General features: G+C 45.5%; 2 protein-coding genes across 7 annotated transcripts in view; one reads left to right on the top strand and one right to left on the bottom strand.

Moving 5' to 3' along the window:
• Rnf121 (ring finger protein 121) overlaps positions 1-1,140 on the bottom strand; it is a 65,545-nt gene extending 64,405 nt beyond the window's left edge. The window contains exon 1 of one of the 2 annotated variants that reach the window (XM_052761059.1): positions 1,045-1,140. In XM_052761059.1, the coding sequence (XP_052617019.1) occupies positions 1,045-1,107 (63 nt within the window). In that variant the 5' untranslated portion in view covers positions 1,108-1,140. The remainder of the gene's footprint in view (positions 1-1,044) is intronic. The other variant, XM_052761060.1, reaches the window with a different exon arrangement.
• A 352-nt stretch (positions 1,141-1,492) lies between these two features.
• On the top strand, positions 1,493-17,718 carry Xndc1n (XRCC1 N-terminal domain containing 1, N-terminal like). 5 transcript variants are annotated; one of them, XM_052761056.1, is made up of 10 exons: positions 1,493-1,772; positions 4,404-4,578; positions 7,936-8,077; positions 10,123-10,278; positions 11,796-11,956; positions 13,433-13,518; positions 13,711-13,883; positions 15,350-15,422; positions 16,297-16,424; positions 17,090-17,718. In XM_052761056.1, exons 2-10 carry the CDS (start codon positions 4,534-4,536, stop codon positions 17,332-17,334), a joined length of 1,209 nt encoding a protein of 402 aa, XP_052617016.1. In that variant the 5' UTR covers positions 1,493-1,772; positions 4,404-4,533; the 3' UTR covers positions 17,335-17,718. The 5 variants fall into 5 exon arrangements, with proteins under 5 accessions (XP_052617016.1, XP_052617017.1, XP_052617013.1 ...); XM_052761053.1 differs by having other exon boundaries at positions 1,497-1,772; positions 11,778-11,956; XM_052761055.1 differs by lacking the exon at positions 1,493-1,772 and adding an exon at positions 1,781-2,135 and having other exon boundaries at positions 11,778-11,956.
• The last annotated feature ends 91 nt before the right edge of the window (positions 17,719-17,809 follow it).

Genomic DNA, 17,809 nt, shown 5'->3' with positions numbered 1-17,809 from the left:
CTCTAAACTATCCCTGACCATTTGGCCTCAGATTGCCCCTTATCTTTCTTGCCTTCGCTTCCTTCTACAGAGTCCTGTACTTTTCATTTCTTTCAGGCTCAATGTCTCCTTCAAGGACCACAAGTAATTCAACATCCCGATTGTTAAATGCCTATTAGATAAAGGGTGCATACCTTTTCAAGCTCACCTTGAAGGAACCCGTTGAGAGGAGGGGAAGGGAGGATGAAAGAGAATGAATGAGAATGAAGATGAACTGGAAAACCATTCAACAACTGGAAAACGTCCCCTAGCCCGCTTCTCAGAACCACTATTAGACCTGTAATGCAATGCCTCTTCTTATCCCATAACTACACTGTGGACGTTACAAGAAGGAGGTCTCTTGTCTTGTGTCCCAAGCACTTAGCCCAGGACTTAACACAGAAGTAACAATGTTTGTTCAACGAACAAATGGACCATTTCTGTTACAAAATTATTCATTCATTCACAATTATTCATTCATTCCTCGGCCAAAATTTTACTGAGCATGCGGTATGTACAAACCCTAACATGTAAGAACAAATAAGATGGTTCCTACCCAAAAACAATTCAAAGCTGTAATACTAGTATATTAAGCACTGCTTCCCGATCTGTGTCCCCAACCTTCAGGTCAAGCTTGGAGTCCCTTCCCACAGGGAAAGCCTCGGCCTTGCCTTACAGCAGTCCACGCCCCTCCAATTAAAGCTACCCTTAGCTAGCCCCTTAGTCCTACCTTAGACCTCCATCCAAGAATCTCACAATCTTTAATGTTCCCATCTCTTTGGCCTCTGGCCTTCTCTCCATCACCACCCTTAAAGCTACTGCCAATCTACTGCACCAGCAACGCCTCGGGGTCCCTGAGTCAGAAGCCCTCAGATTTCCCTCACGGAAAATCCTTCTCCCTGTCAGCTCCCTCTTTCCTCGGGATCTTGCCCGTTTCTCCCAGGGCCTCCGGCTCCCAATATTCCTCACTTCCTCTCCTTCCACTGTCAAGCTGTCGCTCCTTTCTTGTCCCTCAATTCCTCTTACCTCATCTAGCTCCCTTTCCGCAACAGCACCTCCTCCAACCTCCACCTCCACCACTGCCGCCATCTTCACGGCCGGCCCCCACCCCTGTCCCCCGCGAGCCAGCTGCTTCCGCCGCTCAAGCTGCTTGTAGCCAATCGGAGGCGCGGCCTGGGCGGAGCATCAAGACAGGCAGATGCCAGTGAGGAACCAAGAGACCGTCTACCTGCTCCTTCGGAATTAAGAAGGGGCAACTCTCGGGCACCACCAACCTTCAACAGGAAAGCGTTCTCGGAAAAAGAAGATTTGTTCCTATGCTATTTTAGTGTAAATAGTTCACCAGTCGTCACTCTGGAGAGCAACAAATGAAGGTCCCTGAATGCGCTAATTTCGCGACGTTCCCTCGCTTGGGCTACGGGCAGAGACGCGTGTGCATCAAGAACTACATTTCCCATGCGGCATCGAGTCCGACCCGGAAGTTTAAATCTCGCTCTCTACGGAAAGAGTGTAGTGAATAAAAGTACACCTAAAAACACAAGCACGCGGGGTTTTTGTTGTTTTTAGATGAGTAATTGCTGTCTTGCCTCAGTGGGAGCCATCTTTCAGAAAAGCGGCTTCTTTAAACCCCAAAACGCGTTCCTGAGCTTCTGTAGGCAGGGTGGCGCTCGGGCCAGAAGGCAGAGGTCACCGGACCGAATTGGCGGGAGAATAAGATTGGAGCCCAGGAGCTGAAGCTGCCCCGACTTCTTAAGGTTCGTGGACGCGGGTGAGAGGCGTTGCGATTTGTCAATTGAGAGGAGTAGCTGAAAGGGAGGAGGGTGACCAACAAGAAAATGAACAGAAGCAACCCATTCCAGGATCTTAACCCTCAAAAAGGTCGAGAGCTGCAGAACCTAGAGGACCTCAATGAGCAGATAATTGCTAATCATCTATGTGTTTTCTCCCTCTTACACTGAATATTTAAGAATGAGTCAAACAAAAATCCTCTTGTCCAGGAGCTCACAATCTTATCAAGAGACATAAGACATAAACATATAGTTGTTACATGAGGAGGCACTTAGTTAAATACCAAGTGAGAATTGGCCGGATGGAGCAGTTACCTTGAACTAATTAAGGTAGGATGTGTGTGTGTGTGTGTGTGTGTGTGTGTGTGTGTGTGTGTGTGTGTGTGTGTGTGTGTGAGAGAGAGAGAGAGAGAGAGAGAGAGAGAGAGAGATTTGAACACCAGTTACCTTAGAACTGATTAAGGTAGGGTTGTGTGTGTGTGTGTGTGTGTGTGTGTGTGTGTGTGTGTGTGTGTGATTTGAACATCAGTGTGTGGACTGGAGAGATGGCTCAAAGATTAAGAGCACTTGCTTGATTTTTTGTTTGTTTTTTTGGTTTTGGTTTTCGAGACAGGTGTAGCTTTGCGCCTTTCCTGGATCTCGCTCTGTAGACCAGGCTGGCCTCGAACTCACAAAGATCCACCTGCCTCTGCCTCCCGAGTGCTGGGATTAAAGGCGTGTGCCACCACTGCCCGGGGGTTTTTTGTTTTTTGTTTTTTTAAGATGTATTATTTATTTATTTATTTATTCATTCATTCATTTATTTATTTATTTATTATTATGTATACAGTGTTTGTTTATTTATTTATTTATTTATTATTATGTATACAGTGTTCTGCCTGCACGCATCCCTGCAGGCCAGAAGAGGGCACCAGATCTCATTACAGATGGTAGTGCTGGGAATTGAACTCAAGACCTTTGGAAGAGCAGCCAGTTCTCTTAACCTCTGAGCCATCTCTCCAGTCCTCACAATCATCTGTAACTCCAGTTCCAGGAGATCTGACACCCTCTTCCGGCTTCCTTCAGCACCAGGCACACATGTAGTGTATTTAGATATATGCAAGCAAAATACTCAAATGCATAAAATATAAGTCCTTTGGGGGGGGGGGGGAGATGACTTGGTGGGAGAAGGCAGTTGCCTTGTGACCTTCATTCCATCCCCAGGACCCTTATGGTGGAAGGAGAAGATTTGACTCCTTCATGTATATACCCGTCCTCCTACATACAAAACAAATAAATGTAAAATAGAAATTTAATAAAAAAAAAAATATTTGGCCAGCTTCGGCTGCATAGCAGATACAAGGTCAGCCAGGACTATGTAGCAAGATATTGTCTCAAAAAAAAAAAAAAGTATCTTGGGAGACCCTCCCCCATCTAAAGACATTCAGATATCTTTAAAACACTTGTTACCAGAGGATTATTGACCATGAGTGATGAACACCTAAAAGTTAATTTATTTTCTGTGTATTTTTGCATATATTTAAAATTTCAGCCTTGGCCAGGCTTGGTGGCACACGCCTTTAATCCCAGTACTCGGTAGGCAGAGACAGTCATATATCTCTATGAGTTCAAGGCCAGCCTGGTCTACAGAGCAAGTTCCAGGACAGCCAAGGCTGTTACACAGAAAAACTTTGTCTCAGAAAATAAAAAAGTTTATGAGCTGTGTATGGTGGCTTACACTTATATTGTTGCTCAGGCTAGCCTCAAACTCTTGCTTCCCCGTCCCTCTCCCCCATAGCTGGGATAATGGGTGCATGATGCTACATCTGGCTCCTGTGAGCTGTTTAAAGACAAAATAAGTTAGAAAAACAATGTTGGCCAGATGATGGTGGTAGGTGCACTTTTAATCCTAGCACTTGGGAGGCAGAGGCAGGCAGATCTCTGTGAGTTCGAGGCCAGCCTGGTCTACAGTGCTAGTTCCAGGACAGCCAGGGCTACACAAAGCAACCCTGTCTTGAAAAACAAAAAAGAAAAAGAAAAACAATGTTGATCCATTCTCACTGGCCCAAGAATACCTTATTTTGAATCAGGATCTGGCTATATACCCCAGGCTAACTTTGAATCTGCTATGTAGCACAGGCTGGCTTTAAACTCTGTCCTCGTGGCTTAGCCTTCCAAATGCTAGAATCATAGGCATGGGACCCCATACCCAGCTTGGAGGAATGAAAGCTAATTTCGGAAGTTTCATTGAACAGAGAAAACAGAGTAATATACTGTATTTAGTTGTACATTTGTTGCCCATTCTTACCTTGTCCTAGGCTCCTAGGGACATAGAGATAAATGATTCAAGGCACCATTCATGTTCTTGGGAACTTTATAAATCCAACGTTACTATAATAACAGTTTTGTTTTGTTTTTTTAATTTGCTCCTTTGTTTTCTTGAGGCTGTTTCACAATTGTGGGGGAGGGGTATCTCTAGATGATCCAGATTTGCTTCCTACAGGCCATGGTGGCCCTGAGAAATGAGCTGACTTCTGTAAATAGTTCTTATTATCAAAGAAATAAGAATGGGTAGCTTATGTTACTTTTGTTCCTTTTTTTTTTTTTTTTTTTCTCCAGGAGTAATGTGAGGATTCTTATTCTCTCAGAAGCTACCAAGAGCAAAACATAGGCAGTGCCACTGCGGTAGCAGAAGATATCCTGGGAGGAAGCATATTTGCTGTGTACTTGAGGAAACTGGTGGCCTCTGATGGCTCCTGTGAAGATCAGCCATGTAGTATCATTTTCCTCTCAGGTATATTAGTCACCAGCCATGATGGCTTTTTTTTTTTTTTTTTTAATAGTTTTTTGAGACAGGGTTTCTCTGTGTAGCCCTGGCTGTCCTGCAACTCATTCTGTAGACCAGGCTGGCCTTGAACTCACAGAGATCTGCCTGCCTCTGCCTCCGCTGGAATTAAAGGTGTGCGCCACCACCGCCTGGCTGATTGCTTTTCTTTTGATGACTAAAAAGAGTGAATAGCTGTAGAAGACTTGTCCATGGTTTGTAGATAGCTGACAAAACTGCAGGCCTGTCTGTGCCAGAGTTTCTAGAAGGGCAGTTTGGTCATACTGCCTGGAAATTAATCAAGGGCACTCAAGGCCATACTTGACCTTGAGGATATAGTGACCACTGTCAAATATGCTCACTTTATGGGAAGTTCTACAGTTCCCATGTTGAGCCCAATGCTGATCTACCATGGGGATTACTTTCCTCCAGTCATTTACCCCCTCTCTTTCCTCTCAGTACACCAATCTTTTTTGAGGGGTGCTAAGCTACCCATTGACATTTGGGTAGCTAGGTCCATTTTATAGCAGTGTCATTGGCGTGGTAGAATATTTCACATCCCTGGTTCCTAGGCCCTAATGACAATACTACTTCATGGTAATTTTGACAGTCAAAAGCATCCCCACACAGGGCTGGAGAGCTGGCTCAATGATTAAGAGCACTTGTCTTGCATAAGACTTAGTTTCAATTCTTTGCATTTATATGGTGGCTCCCAACCATCCTTAACCCCAGTTCCAGGGAATCCACCAGATATATACATGGTGCACATATATACATCCTGGAAAAACATTCATACACATATAAAAGTAAATAAAATTTTTTTTGATCCCCACACATTTCAGAGAGCCCCCTTAGATGGTGCTTAGGAACTACTATATTAACCCGTGAAATAAAAATTGTCTTAGCCCTCCTTACCCGAAGGTCAGCTTGAACTGTCATCCTTGTCTTCCTCTCCCTCGTTTTCTTCTTTTGTGAGACAAAGGCTCACTCTATACCCCTGACTAGCCTAGCACTCACTCTGTAGACCAGGCTGGCCTCAAACTCACCGAGATCCACCTGCCTTTGTTTGAGTATTGTTGCTTTGGTGGGGGTTTGGTGTGTGTGGGGGGTGTTGTTGTTGTTGTTTGCAATAAGATCTTGCCACGTAGCTCAGGCCAGTCTTGAACTCACTGTGTATCCCAGGTTGGCCTCAGACTCTCAGTCATCCTGCCTCATCCACTTGAGTGCTGGAATTTTAGACATATACCACAATACCCACCTTCAAATGTTTTGTCATAGAATCTTAGGGAATGTTAGCAGTCTTCTAACATCGTGGTTTCTATAGAGACTGTTCTAGAAGCTGAAGAGGGATCAGAGTACATCTTTAGCCTCCCTCCCCAACCTGTATTTTAATTAGAGCTTTACTTTTATTTTATGAGAAAAATATTCACACACACGTGAAATTATAGTTAAAAGAAGGATTTTATTGTGGAAACAAACAAAACAAAAAAAAACATGATTAAAAACCATGAGTCAAAGCTGGGTGCAGTTGGGGCTGGAGAGATGGCTCAGCAGTTATGAACAGTTGCTGGTCTTCCAAAGGACCCTGGTTCAGTTCCCAGCACCCACAGGACACAAACATCTGTAACTCCAGCTTCAGGGGATCTGACACCCCTTTTGGGCCTCTGTGGGCATATGCAGGCAAAACACATATGTTCATTAAAAAGAAAAAAAAAGAAAGGGGGAGAAAGCTGGGTATGGAGGTACATGCTTATAATCCCAGCACTTGGGAGGCAGAATCAGGAAGTCATCCTTGAGATGCCTGTTTCTAAAAAAACAAAAACCGTGAATGTGGTTTTCTCTTATATAAAGAAATTTAGAGCCAGAGGAAGAAAGTCGTTTGTTTGCTCAAAGCTTCTCAACCAAAAAGGATTTGCATTGCATTAGTGAATTTGGGATGTCTTAAATCTCATTGTCACTATCAGTGACTTTGAATAATCACTTATATCTAAGCATCCATTGTAAATTAAGAATATAATCTTTTGCTGGTTATAGTGGTGCACATCTACAAATCTAACCCTCAGGAGGAATTTGTGTTTGAGGCTAGCCTGGACTACGTAAACAAAATCTTATTTCATAGAATTATATTGGAGGTAAATAAATGTGGGGGGGGGGGGGTTGGAGAGATGGCTCGGCTCAGAGGTTAAGAGCATTGACTGCTCTTCCAGAGTTCTGTAGTTCAATTCCCAGCAAGCATATGTGGTTCATAACCACCTATGATGAGATCTGATGCCCTCTTCTGGTGTGCCGTCAAACATCGCAGACAGAACACTGTATACGTAATAAATAAATAAATATTTTTAAAAAGTAAAGTAAATGTCTGTGTAGAGACTGAACTAAAAGTCAGGGAGCCAGTATGGGTCTGACCTAGGTCTTCTGCGTATATGATGTGGTTGTGTAGCTTGGTGTTCTTGTGGGAGCCCTGACAGTGGGAGTGGGGGCTGTCGCTGGCTCTTTTGCCTGCTTTGGGGACCTTTCTCCTAGTGGATCGCCTGGTCCAGACTTAATATGAGGGGATGAGCCTAGTCTTATTGTAACTTGATATGCCATGTTTGGTTGATACACCTCGGAGGACTGCCTTTTTCTAAAGGGAATTGGAGGAGTGGATCTGGGGGAGAGGAGAGTTGCGGGGGAGGGAGGGGAAACAGTGGTCAGAATGTAATATATGAGAGAAGAATAAATTAAAAGGAAAAAAATATCTGTGTAAAAGTCTTTTTTGTTTGTTTTGGGTTTTGTTTTTGTTTTTGTTTTTTGGGGTTTTTTTTTAAGACAAGGTTTCTCTGGTAGCTTTGGAGCCTATCCTGGAACTCACTCTGTAGCCGAGGCTGGCCTCAAACTCACAGAGATCTGCCTGGCCCTACCTCCCGAGTGCTGGGATTAAAGGTGTGCGCCTCCACTGCCCAGCATGTATGAAAGTCTTATGAATAAAGAACTATTAATGTAGTGTTAAAAGCACTAGTTTTAGAAATCTGGGATTCTGCTTTGTTTAGTTACTTAGGTGAGTTTTGAAGCCCCATAAGCTTCAGTTTATTATCTCTTAACTACGCAGAAGTAATAGTAACAACTCTAGAATCCTTAGAAGGAGTAAGTGAGGTAGTGTGATAAGTGAGGTGGAAGTAAATGGTGTCTGCTGCATGAGTCAGGCTAGTTCCTGCGGATGCCCCTGTGCCTTCTCTCCTGTTGAGATGCCTCAGCAGAGGGGATTATAGACGTCCCTTCTTCTAAGGTATCCTTTTTTCCCTGTGAGCTCAGTACCCCTCCTGATTTTTCTCTTCCTCTCTGATGTAGGATCCCAAGTATCCTGTGGAGAACTTGCTGAACCCAGACAGTCATAAGGGACCTTGGCTCAGCTGTCCTCAGGACAAGAGTGGGAAACTGAAAGTGGAGCTTCAGCTGGAGAGGGTGGTCCCCATAAGTTACATCGATGTCGGTGAGTGAATTCTCAGGGCCTTTGGGGCCTCTGAGGGAAAACACAGGAATGACATGACTAACCACTCCCCTCAAGTGTCTCAGTTTGTTCTGACTGAGTAGCTTTCTGGAATAATCTCTGCCTAGATGTGAAGGGAAAATGTTGTGTTTGCCCTTGGAGATGGTTTGGTGTTGGAGAACTCCTGGGTCTTCGTTCATAGAGACTACAGTGTGGAGCAGAGATTGCAGCTCAGTTGGTAAAGACCTTGCCTAGTACATGAGGACTAGAGTCTGATCCCCAGAACCCACATTTAGAGCTAGGCATGGACTAGGGAGATAGCTCAGTGGAAAAGCAGTTGCCGTACGAGTATAAGGATCCAAGTTGAGTTCTCAGAATCCACACGAGAACCAGATGGGGTAGTCCACATTTGTAATCCCAGTGCTCCTGTAGTGAGATAGGAAGCAGGAAAGTTCGTGGGCAAGCTAGTATGTCTAACACAGCAGGGAACAACAGAGACAACCTGCCTCAAACAAGGGAGAAGGTGAGGACTCATGCTCAAAGTTGTCCTCTGGCTTCCACTCACACACATACACAAAGCCAAATATAGAGGCACCCTCCCTGTAATCCCAGCGTTGGGAGGTAAGACAACTGCTACCTGGAGATCACTGATGTGCTGCATACTTTTATGTCAACTTGACCCAAGCTAAAGTCATCTGAGAGGAAGAAACCTCAACTTTAAAAGTGCCTCCAGCCAGGCGGCAGCGGCAGTGGCACACGCCTTTAATCCCAGCACTCAGGAGGCAGAGCCAGGCGGATCTCTGTGAGTTCGAGGCCAGCCTGGTCTACAGAGCAAGATCCAGGACAGGCATCAAAGCTACACAGAGAAACCCTGTCTCAAAAAAACAAGCAAACAAAAAAAATGCCTCCAGCCTAGCAGGGTGGTGAACACCCTTAATCCCAGCACTCAGGAGGCAGAGTCAGGAGGATGTCTATGAGTTTGATGCCATAAGATGGGCTGTAGGGTAGTGGTGGTGCATGTCTTTAATTCCAACACTTGAGAGGTGGAGACAGGTTGATAACTTGAGTTTGAGGCCAGCCAGGTTTACAGAGTAATTTCCAGGACAAATAGGACTAGACAGAGAAACCCTGTCTTGAAAAGCAAAACGAAAAGACAAGGTGGGGCTGCTGGAGAGATGACTCAGTGGTTAAGAGCACTGGCTGTTCTTCCAAAGGAAATAGGTTCAATTCCCAGGACCCACATGATGACTAACTTCAGTTCCAGGGGATCTGACTCCCTCTTCTGGCCCCTGAGGGTACCAGGCACATAAGTGGTACACAGACATACATGCAGGCAAAACACCCATACACATGAAATAAAATAATTTTTAAAAAGACAAGGTGGACAGCACCTGAGGAACAGCAACCAGGTTGTTTTCTTGCCTCCATACACGGGTAGTGTGCATTCATGTACACATACACAAAGAGAATACGATGTGATGGTGCTTCTGGAATTACGCTGTGAACTCTGGTCTGGGTAAAGCCTTAGGGCACTGGCATAATAATCGATACCAACAAACAGAATCCTTATCATCTCTAAAGATCAGTGTCAGGAGGATGCTGAAAAGTGTGCTGTGCATAGGAGTTTATAGATTACAAAAGTTGATGCAAGGCATGATGGCACATCCCTTTAATCCCATCACTAAGGAGACTGAAGCAGGCCGAGCATACTAAGACCCTGTCTCAAAAACAAACAAAAAAGTTGGCCTTAGAATTCTCTAAAGACTTGTTAGAGACCACTGTCTTTGCTTTCTCAGGACAGAAAGCTGTTGGGTTCCGGAACAGTGATTTCCAGGGCAGGTTTCAGACTGTGATGGCCATGGTGAACCTTCTCTATCATTTGATGGACTAAGGTTTCATTCTATTCCAGTTGGTGGCTCTCTGTGTGACTCCGCATGTTGCCAGAACTTCCTGGCTGAGCCCTGGAGTGGAGTGTTTCCTTCCCACCCAGTATTGTGCCCTGTAGTCATTGGCTCATCCTCGCCCTTCTCTCCACTTTTCGTCCCCAGGTAACTGTGGCTGTGCTTTCCTGCAGATTGACGTGGGTCGTTCTTCCTGGCCCCTGGACAGACCTTTCGTCACCCTTCTCCCTGCAACCATGCTAATGTCCCTCGCTGATTCAAAGGAGGGGAAGAACCGCTCAGGAGTCCGGATGTTTAAAGATGGTAAAGAGGGCAAAAGCAGATGTGGGGGTGTTTCCAAGGACAGATGCAGTGCAGAGGTGGGTATAGATTATGGAAGGGAGCCTGTGTTTAGCTCCTGTTAAGAGAAGAGAGTAAGCTAATGCGTTGTCTGAGTTCTGCCTGATGAGAATGTCAGGAGTATTTCTGGGCTATGATTGATATTTACCTCTGACTTATTGTTGCCTGATACATCGTCATGTTTTAGGGTTTTGGTTGTTGAGACAGGGTCTCAATGTGCAGCCCAGGCTAGCCTTAAATACTACCTTAGCCTCTCAGGTGCTGGAATTCAGGCATGTGGCACCACACCCAGTGATTGCTGTGTTTTTATTTGATCCCTATTTTATTTAATCCCTAGCACCACAAAAAAGAAAAAGGTATAGAATAAATTTTTGTGTGTGGTAAAAAGCTATATGCTGGCTTTTATATAACTTTTTAAATTTTATATAATTATATATTTATATAATATATAGTGTTTCCTGAATCCTGCTTATGCAAATCTCTGTTCACTGAGCATTGTAACAGATGCATAAGATATGATCCCTGGACTCCAAGAAATTGCAATCTGTTTATCTGTGTTAAATTGGAGGTGTTTATCTTGTTGTAAAGGAAGAGTGAGATTTTGGAAGAGTTTATGTGAGGTATAGGGGATGATATACTTACTGACTGGATAACGTTAGGAATCAGAGAAGTAAAGTGTGTGGTATTGGCTTCGGATGCTGTGAGTGACTGCATAGAGGAGGTTGCAGCCTCGTGCTTCAGGAGGGTGGAGACTGGTGTGAAACAGTGATGGAGGAGTGGTTAGAAGACAAGGAGCTAGGCTGGAAGGGCCCTGCCTTGCCTGTCTGGCAAACCTTTCTCTGAGCATCAGAACCTGAAGGGACACACGCTGGTGATGTCCGTTCCTCCTCCCGTTGGTGTTTACTGTGTGTAGCCGTGGCCTTGTCTTCCCTTTCTTCAGTTTTGGATTTTCTCCCTTCCTGCCTCCCGACTAATAACAGTTAATGCAGCACATTTTCTTCTCTGTTGCTCAAGCCTGTGCAAGTGTGCATGAGCATGTGCGAGAGCACACACACACAAACACATCCCTCTCTTGCTTTTTTCCTCTCTCTAGGGTCTCATGTAGCCTAAGCAGACCTCAAATTTGCTTTGCAACCAAGGAGCTCCTGGGCTGAGATTACAACCATGCACTTCCACACAACAGCTTTCTCTCCTCTCTCTCTCTCTCCTTTTTAAATATTTATTTTTATTTTTTATTCATGTATATGTGGGAGGGGTGTGTATATGTACACATGAGTACTGGTGCCTGAGGAGGCAAGAAGAGGTCGTGAGATCCCCTGGAACTAGAGTTACAGGCAGTTTTAAACCACCTGACATGGGTGCTGGGAACTGAACTCTGGTCCTCTGCAAGAATAACTAGTGCTCTTAACTATTGAGCCATCTCTCCAGCCCCTCCTTTTTCTCCTTTTTTTTTTTTCCTTGAGATGATTTCCTGACTCCAGCCTCAGGAGAATCATGGGATCGACTTCGACTGACCTGCTCGCAACCTTTCACACGTCACCAGTCCTTTGGCCTGGCCTTCCTCCGGGTGCGGTCCTCTCTGGACCCCTCAGCTGACTCTGTGGTGGATCTCCTTGCCCTGGGAGGCTCTGGGCCGATCCAGGTATGTTCAGTGGAGGCTCTGGGCCCACCCAGGTATGTTCAGTGGTGGAGCGAGGGTTTAGTTTTTTTCTTTTCAGTTCCTAGTTAAAACCTGATGCTTGATTGAAGAAAAGAAAGCACAGAAAGAGAGAGAGAATATGATATTCCCTGTGTATAAACTCATGGCATGACCTCTCCATGGTATGGTTACCAGAGAGGTTTTTATTGTAGAGAGAGAATAGCTAAAATAGCGGGGTTATAAGAAGAATGAGTAGCTGGGGAGGGAAGCCTGTGAGCTAGAACGAGTTTAGGGTAGGGAGGAGGTAGGAAAGGCAGGACACCAGCATGGGCTGTGACATGTGTGACACATGTACTCCTGATACTGAGGGGACATATTGGCCAGCATGCACTTCGGGGTGTTGTAGGCACCACAGGTGGCCATTTGTCCCTTCTGCCAGTGATAAGAGAAATAACTCTTTTTAGCTGAGGGGAACTGGCTTCCTAAATTCCTGAGGAAAGCTGGGTTTTATCAACAGTCAGGAAAGAAATCCTCCTGTAGTCCAGGTTGAGCCTGTTTCTGAATAGTTAGACTCCCTTCTGGAGTTTGGGAAGTTGGAGTCTCCTTTGGACCGAACACCCTGGACTTGTGGAATAAGCCTCTCCCTTTTCTTCTTTTACATGGCAGAGACAGAAGTGAGCCTTAAATACAGTCTCCACAAAGCTGTTGAAGCACTAGCTATATTGAAATTCTTTTTGAATCTCAGCTTAACCTCCTGTGTTATTTCTGGGCTTGCAGAGAGCTCTCACGTTCAGCTCTTGGGAGCCCCAAGGCCCCCTTACAGCCCCTCTGACATTGTTTCCTGCCTGGCGCCTTGCAGAGCCCTCTGCATCGTTATGTTATATACCTGCCTGTGTCGTTCATTTGAGCACTTGAGAGGCTGAGGCAGGTGGATCTCTCATGAGTTTTCTTTTTGCTTCTGTTTCGAGACAGGGTTTCTCCGTGTAGCCCTGGCTGTCCTGGAACTCTCACTGTAGACCTGGCTGGCCTCGAACTCACAGAGATCCTCCTGCCTCTGCTTCCCCAGTGCTGGGATTAAAGTTGTATGCCACTACCACCCAGCGTTTTTTTTTTTTTGTTTTTGTTTTTTTTGCTGGCCTTGAACTTTCTATAATTTACACTTATACAAATTTATTTTATTTATATACAAATTTAAAGTATGATATAGATATATATTTTAAAAGTTAACAAGAAACAAACTCAAAAGTTTGCACATTCCATCAGTCTCCATAGGCCTGTTTTACCCAGTAGTGTGAATTCTTTTATTCCCAGAGCCCTTCCGATTGTGACAAAACCCTTAGAATACAAAATTGCAGCATCACAAATTGCGCACACCAGCAAATAGGTAAAAGTTACTGCAGATACAATCACGTTGCGTCCCTAGGCAGCAGTGCCCCCTGCGGGTGAATCTGGGTATTTACGTCTTCGTTTTCTCCTCAGAACGCTTCGGATATGCTGGAGTCTGATCCTAGGCCCTGGCTGACTAATCCTTCTATCCGGAGGACATTCTTCCCAGATCCCCAGACGTATGTACCTGCTGTTGATATTTCTCGTGGAAGGGGAAGACCACGTAGCTCAGGGGCACAGAAACCCAGCCTATGGTCCCCTGGTTAATCACTTAGGTCTAAGCATATCAGGATAGCAAACTGTCTTGTTTGATTCGAGTAAATAGAATAACGTTGGCATTCTGAGTGAAACAAAATACTGTTTCTCTGCAGGAGCACCAAGGAAATTTCAGAGCTCAAGGGTAAGCTGAAGCAGTTGCAGCCAGGGCCGCTGGGGCGGGCGGCCCACATGGTACTTTCTGCTGCCAACAGGGCACCTCTGGCCGGTGTGGTGAGCCCAAAGAACAGCCATGGGGAACCAGGTCCCAGTCATCCAAAGAGTGCAGGTGAGGCCCCAAGTTCTGTTCCTTACTGTGCCTGACACTGTCCTTCCTCCCTGACTCTGCCATGCTGTCCTGGGATGGCTCCCTGTTTTCAAATGAAAGGAGAAAATTAGTCAGGGAAGAAGAGAAGTTAACTCTTATGTAATAATTGAAAGGACACTGGCCTAGGAATCAGGAACCCTTGTCTTTGCTTCAGCTCCCTCACGTTTATAGGAAAGGGGCTAAAGCAAATAATACCTTGGCTTATTACAATCTCAGTGTTCTGTGATTATCTCAGAAAGACAGTGCCAGTAAATGCCTCAATCCCAGCACTGGGGAGTGGAGGAGGCAGAGGGATCAGTAGTCAAGGTCATTCTCAGTACATGGAGAGCTAGTTCCCAGCCAGCCTGAGAAACATGAGACCCTGTCTCAGAAAAGAAAAGAAAAAGAAATGGCTGCAGGCATCTCAGGGCTCTTCTGGAAAGGATGCTATTCCAGCTCTTTCAAGGAGGCTGGTGTGTCAGTACCTCACGGTGTGGCAGCTTGTTACATCAGCGACAGACAAAGGGGAAGGAGGGAGTGTCAGTTTGAAGTGTGTGTGTGTGTGTGTGTGTGTGTGTGTGTGTGTACTCCCTTGAGACAAGGGAGTAACTCTTAGCTGGCCTGGAACTCACAGAGATCCACCTGCCTCTGCTTCCCCAGTGCTGGGATTAAAGGTGTGCACCACCACATCCTAGTGAAGTCATGACTTTTTGCAGCCTGTTCACAGATACTCTGCCATTTGCCACTAGATATCACCCACACTCAGGGGCCCTCAATACAAACAGGCAGTAGGTAATGGGAGTCTGTCTCTCAGAGTCTATAAGGATAAAGGTTTATGGTTTGGAGAAGAGGCTGAAAAGAAACTACACATTTGGAGATATCTACTATTGATAAGGTACTAAGATTGTGTAAGCACTTTGAAATACATTTAGTGCTATACCAAGAGTTTCTGAAATTATGAATAAAGAGGTAAATGGTGACTATTGGTTTTTGTTACTGCTCATTTGACGTGTATTTATTGAATATCTGTATGTGCTAATCTGTGTGGTGCCAGAGATACTATAATAAATAAAATAGCAATGCTCATATCTTAATGAAGAGGTGGGTGTCTGTGTCACCCAAGAAATCTAAAACTAAACTGTGATAAATACTCTGAAAGAACAGACGACAGGATGACAAGGTTCCAGTCAGAGAATCTAGGGAATTCTCAGGCTTGAATTAAGCAGGCAAAGAAGATAGAAAAAAATATCTCAAAAGAAAACTTAAAATGTGGAAGCCATGTGTAAACAGCTAGATAGTTTGTTTTAATTTTTGTTTTTTATGAAAAGATCTCATTATTCATCCCAAGTTGGTCTTGAACTTGCTGTCCTGCAGTCTCAGCTTCCTGAGTTCTGGGATTATAGGCGCGTGCCACCTTGTCTGGTAACTAATGAGCATTTCTCATGCAGAGCCCAGAGCAGAAGAACAAAACAGGAAGAATGATGTGGGCAGAAGGAAGAGAAGGAAATTGCAGGACCAAAGGTAGGCAGGCTGCCATCACGTCCAGACCTCAGGATCTCCGAACCCCTCCTCACTTTTCCTTCAGTCAGGCCTGGGCAGTCTGGGTCTTGATCTCTTAGACGACACGGAGAAAGATTGTCCTTGTCCAAATGTCTTCACACTTGGAGATAGGCAGAAATTGGCCCCGTCGTGAACCAGAATAAGACGGTATATAGACAGCATCTGATCTAATGTAAATCTGACGTCTCAGGCCTGTGATCCTAGCAGGAGACCAGGGCAGAAAGAGTGCAAGTTTGATTACTAGGACTGCTGGGATACACAGCAGTGTTCAGGCCAGCCTGAAATTAGCAGTTGCTGGAGTCGAGGGACAGACAGAAAAATGGGGAGCAACTTAAGATGCATTTGGAGTTTCTGAGGGTTGATAAAAATGTTGTGAAAGTAATTGTAGTTACTCAGCTTGGAAGTAGCCTTAATCTATACTTCCAAAGGCTAATTTTATGATATGTACATAATATCTCAATTTTAAAATTAAAAAACTACCAGGCATGATGGCATGCACCTTTAATCCCAGGTGTTCGAAGGCAGAGATAGGCAGGATCTCTGAGTTCTGGGAAAGCCTGGTCTACATAGCAAGTTCTGGGCCATGCAGGGCTGTATACTAAGACCCTATCTCAAAACTAATTAACTTTTAAAAACTGAGGACAGTGATAGAAGCCCCGTTGTCAGATGCTCAAAGGTTAACTGCCTTCCTCTAGTCTGTCCTAGCAAGTGGAAAAGCAAAGACTGACGGGGTTGCTATTTCCAGTCTCTTCTACATGCTTCTGGTCTGGATTCTATGTTCCTTCAGCCTTTGGTCTCTCCCAGCTAGCTGGCCTTAAACTGTTCTTTCTCACAGACCGTTGTCCAGCTCAAGTTCTCAGCCAGATAGGAGGCGGGCAGCAAGAGCAAGGCAGAGACAGCACCGACCTCAGACCAAGAATGACGAAGGTGTCCAGGCGACTGGACAGTGTCCCATCTGCACAGGTGAGCTGTATTATTACTGGGGGGCCTGAAAACCGGGCATTCGTTTAGGAAGATAGGAGGAGGGCCATGGGTACTGGCAGAAACATTCGGTAGAGTCTGGGGAGGCAGCTCAGTGGGTAAAGCACCTGAGGCTCAACTCTAAGGACCTGAGTTTGCATCCCCAGCACCCACGTAAAAGCTGGGTGTGGCGGCCCATGTCTGCAACCCCAGGCTGGAGGTCAGGGATAGACAGCTTCCACCGACTCACTGGCCAGTCACTCTAGATAACTAGTGAGCTCCAGGTACAACAGGAGACCCTGTCACAAAAAACAAGATGGAGAAGCAAGAATATCTCTAATGTCAGCCTCTGGCTTCTGTAAGTGCAAATGGTGCACACACACCAACACAGTTTTGATTTGTCCAGCCCTGGTGGCCATGTTCTTTGTGCTCATGACCCGCCCTTTCCAGTAGACTCCACACTCTGTAAGGACATCCATACCCCTCGGCACCTAGCGCACTGTCAGGCACATAGTAAACGTCTGATGAATGTCTGGCGGGTACGTGATGGTGTCTCTCAGCCATGGGAGACTTCCCACACAAGCATTTGCGTAGCGGCAGCAGCTCCTCCTCCGGCATCTCGGTGTGGGAACAGGCCCCGTTTTATTGATCTCCTTCTTTCTCCTTAGGCTCCTTCAGCATCGAGACTCTCCCTTTGCATGCTGCCACTTGTGGAGAGAGCTCCCCATCCCAGCCATCTTCTCCCTCCTCCTCCTCCTCCTCCTCGTCTTCCTCGCCATCTGTGCTGTGGGTGTCCTCCCCAGAGAGCTCACCATCGCCTTCCTGGGTCCAGTGTCCTATTTGCGAGTTACAGTTCTCAGCAAGAGAAATAGAAGAACATGCCAGCATGTGTGGGGAAGTTTGTCCAGCCTGAGCCATGAGGTTCTGTTGACCGTTTATGTCAGAACCTGGGGAATGGGTCTCTTGTGGCTAAGAAGGGTTGGCTCCCCTCCCTTCCCCTATTACCTCAGAACTCTGCCTGCCTGAGGACACTTCTGGACCCAGCTTGCTCCCCATTCCCGGTTGTCAAGGCTTTGTCTCTATGGTACCCAATTCTCATAAGGACAATTTCCCCTTGGAACTTCTTTGGTAGAATTGGTGATCTCTCCAAGGCCTTAGGACACTACACTATCTCAAATGTGTTTCCCTCAGTGAATGGTACTTATCCTCCTGCCCATTTTCCTGAAAGGAAAACTGAGGCTTGGTCAGAAGGAAAATGTGGCCTGGAAATAATAAAGTCCCATGATGTTCTCTGGAAGATGAGTGTCTTGAGCATGAAACTGACATCGAGTTTTTTTTATGACCTTGACCTTCTATATCCTTCATGGGTGTCTGGCCTAGGTGTAATC

The sequence above is a fragment of the Peromyscus californicus genome, unplaced genomic scaffold (genome assembly GCF_007827085.1).
Source record: "Peromyscus californicus insignis strain IS unplaced genomic scaffold, ASM782708v3 Scaffold_4__1_contigs__length_199733344, whole genome shotgun sequence".
Taxonomy (NCBI): Eukaryota; Metazoa; Chordata; class Mammalia; order Rodentia; family Cricetidae; genus Peromyscus; species Peromyscus californicus.
The sequence above is the reverse complement of the archived record's forward strand: the minus strand, read 5'-3'. Positions and strand labels throughout refer to the sequence as shown.

Bases quoted from the DNA above. Each gene is read 5' to 3' on its own strand.
- Xndc1n (XM_052761053.1), top strand. From the start codon at position 4,534: ATGGCTCCTGTGAAGATCAGCCATGTAGTATCATTTTCCTCTCAG. The intron at 10,279-11,777 runs GTAAAGAGGGCA...TTTTTCCTTGAG, and splicing joins AGTCCGGATGTTTAAAGATG to ATGATTTCCTGACTCCAGCC. The intron at 11,957-13,432 runs GTATGTTCAGTG...TTTTCTCCTCAG, and splicing joins GAGGCTCTGGGCCGATCCAG to AACGCTTCGGATATGCTGGA.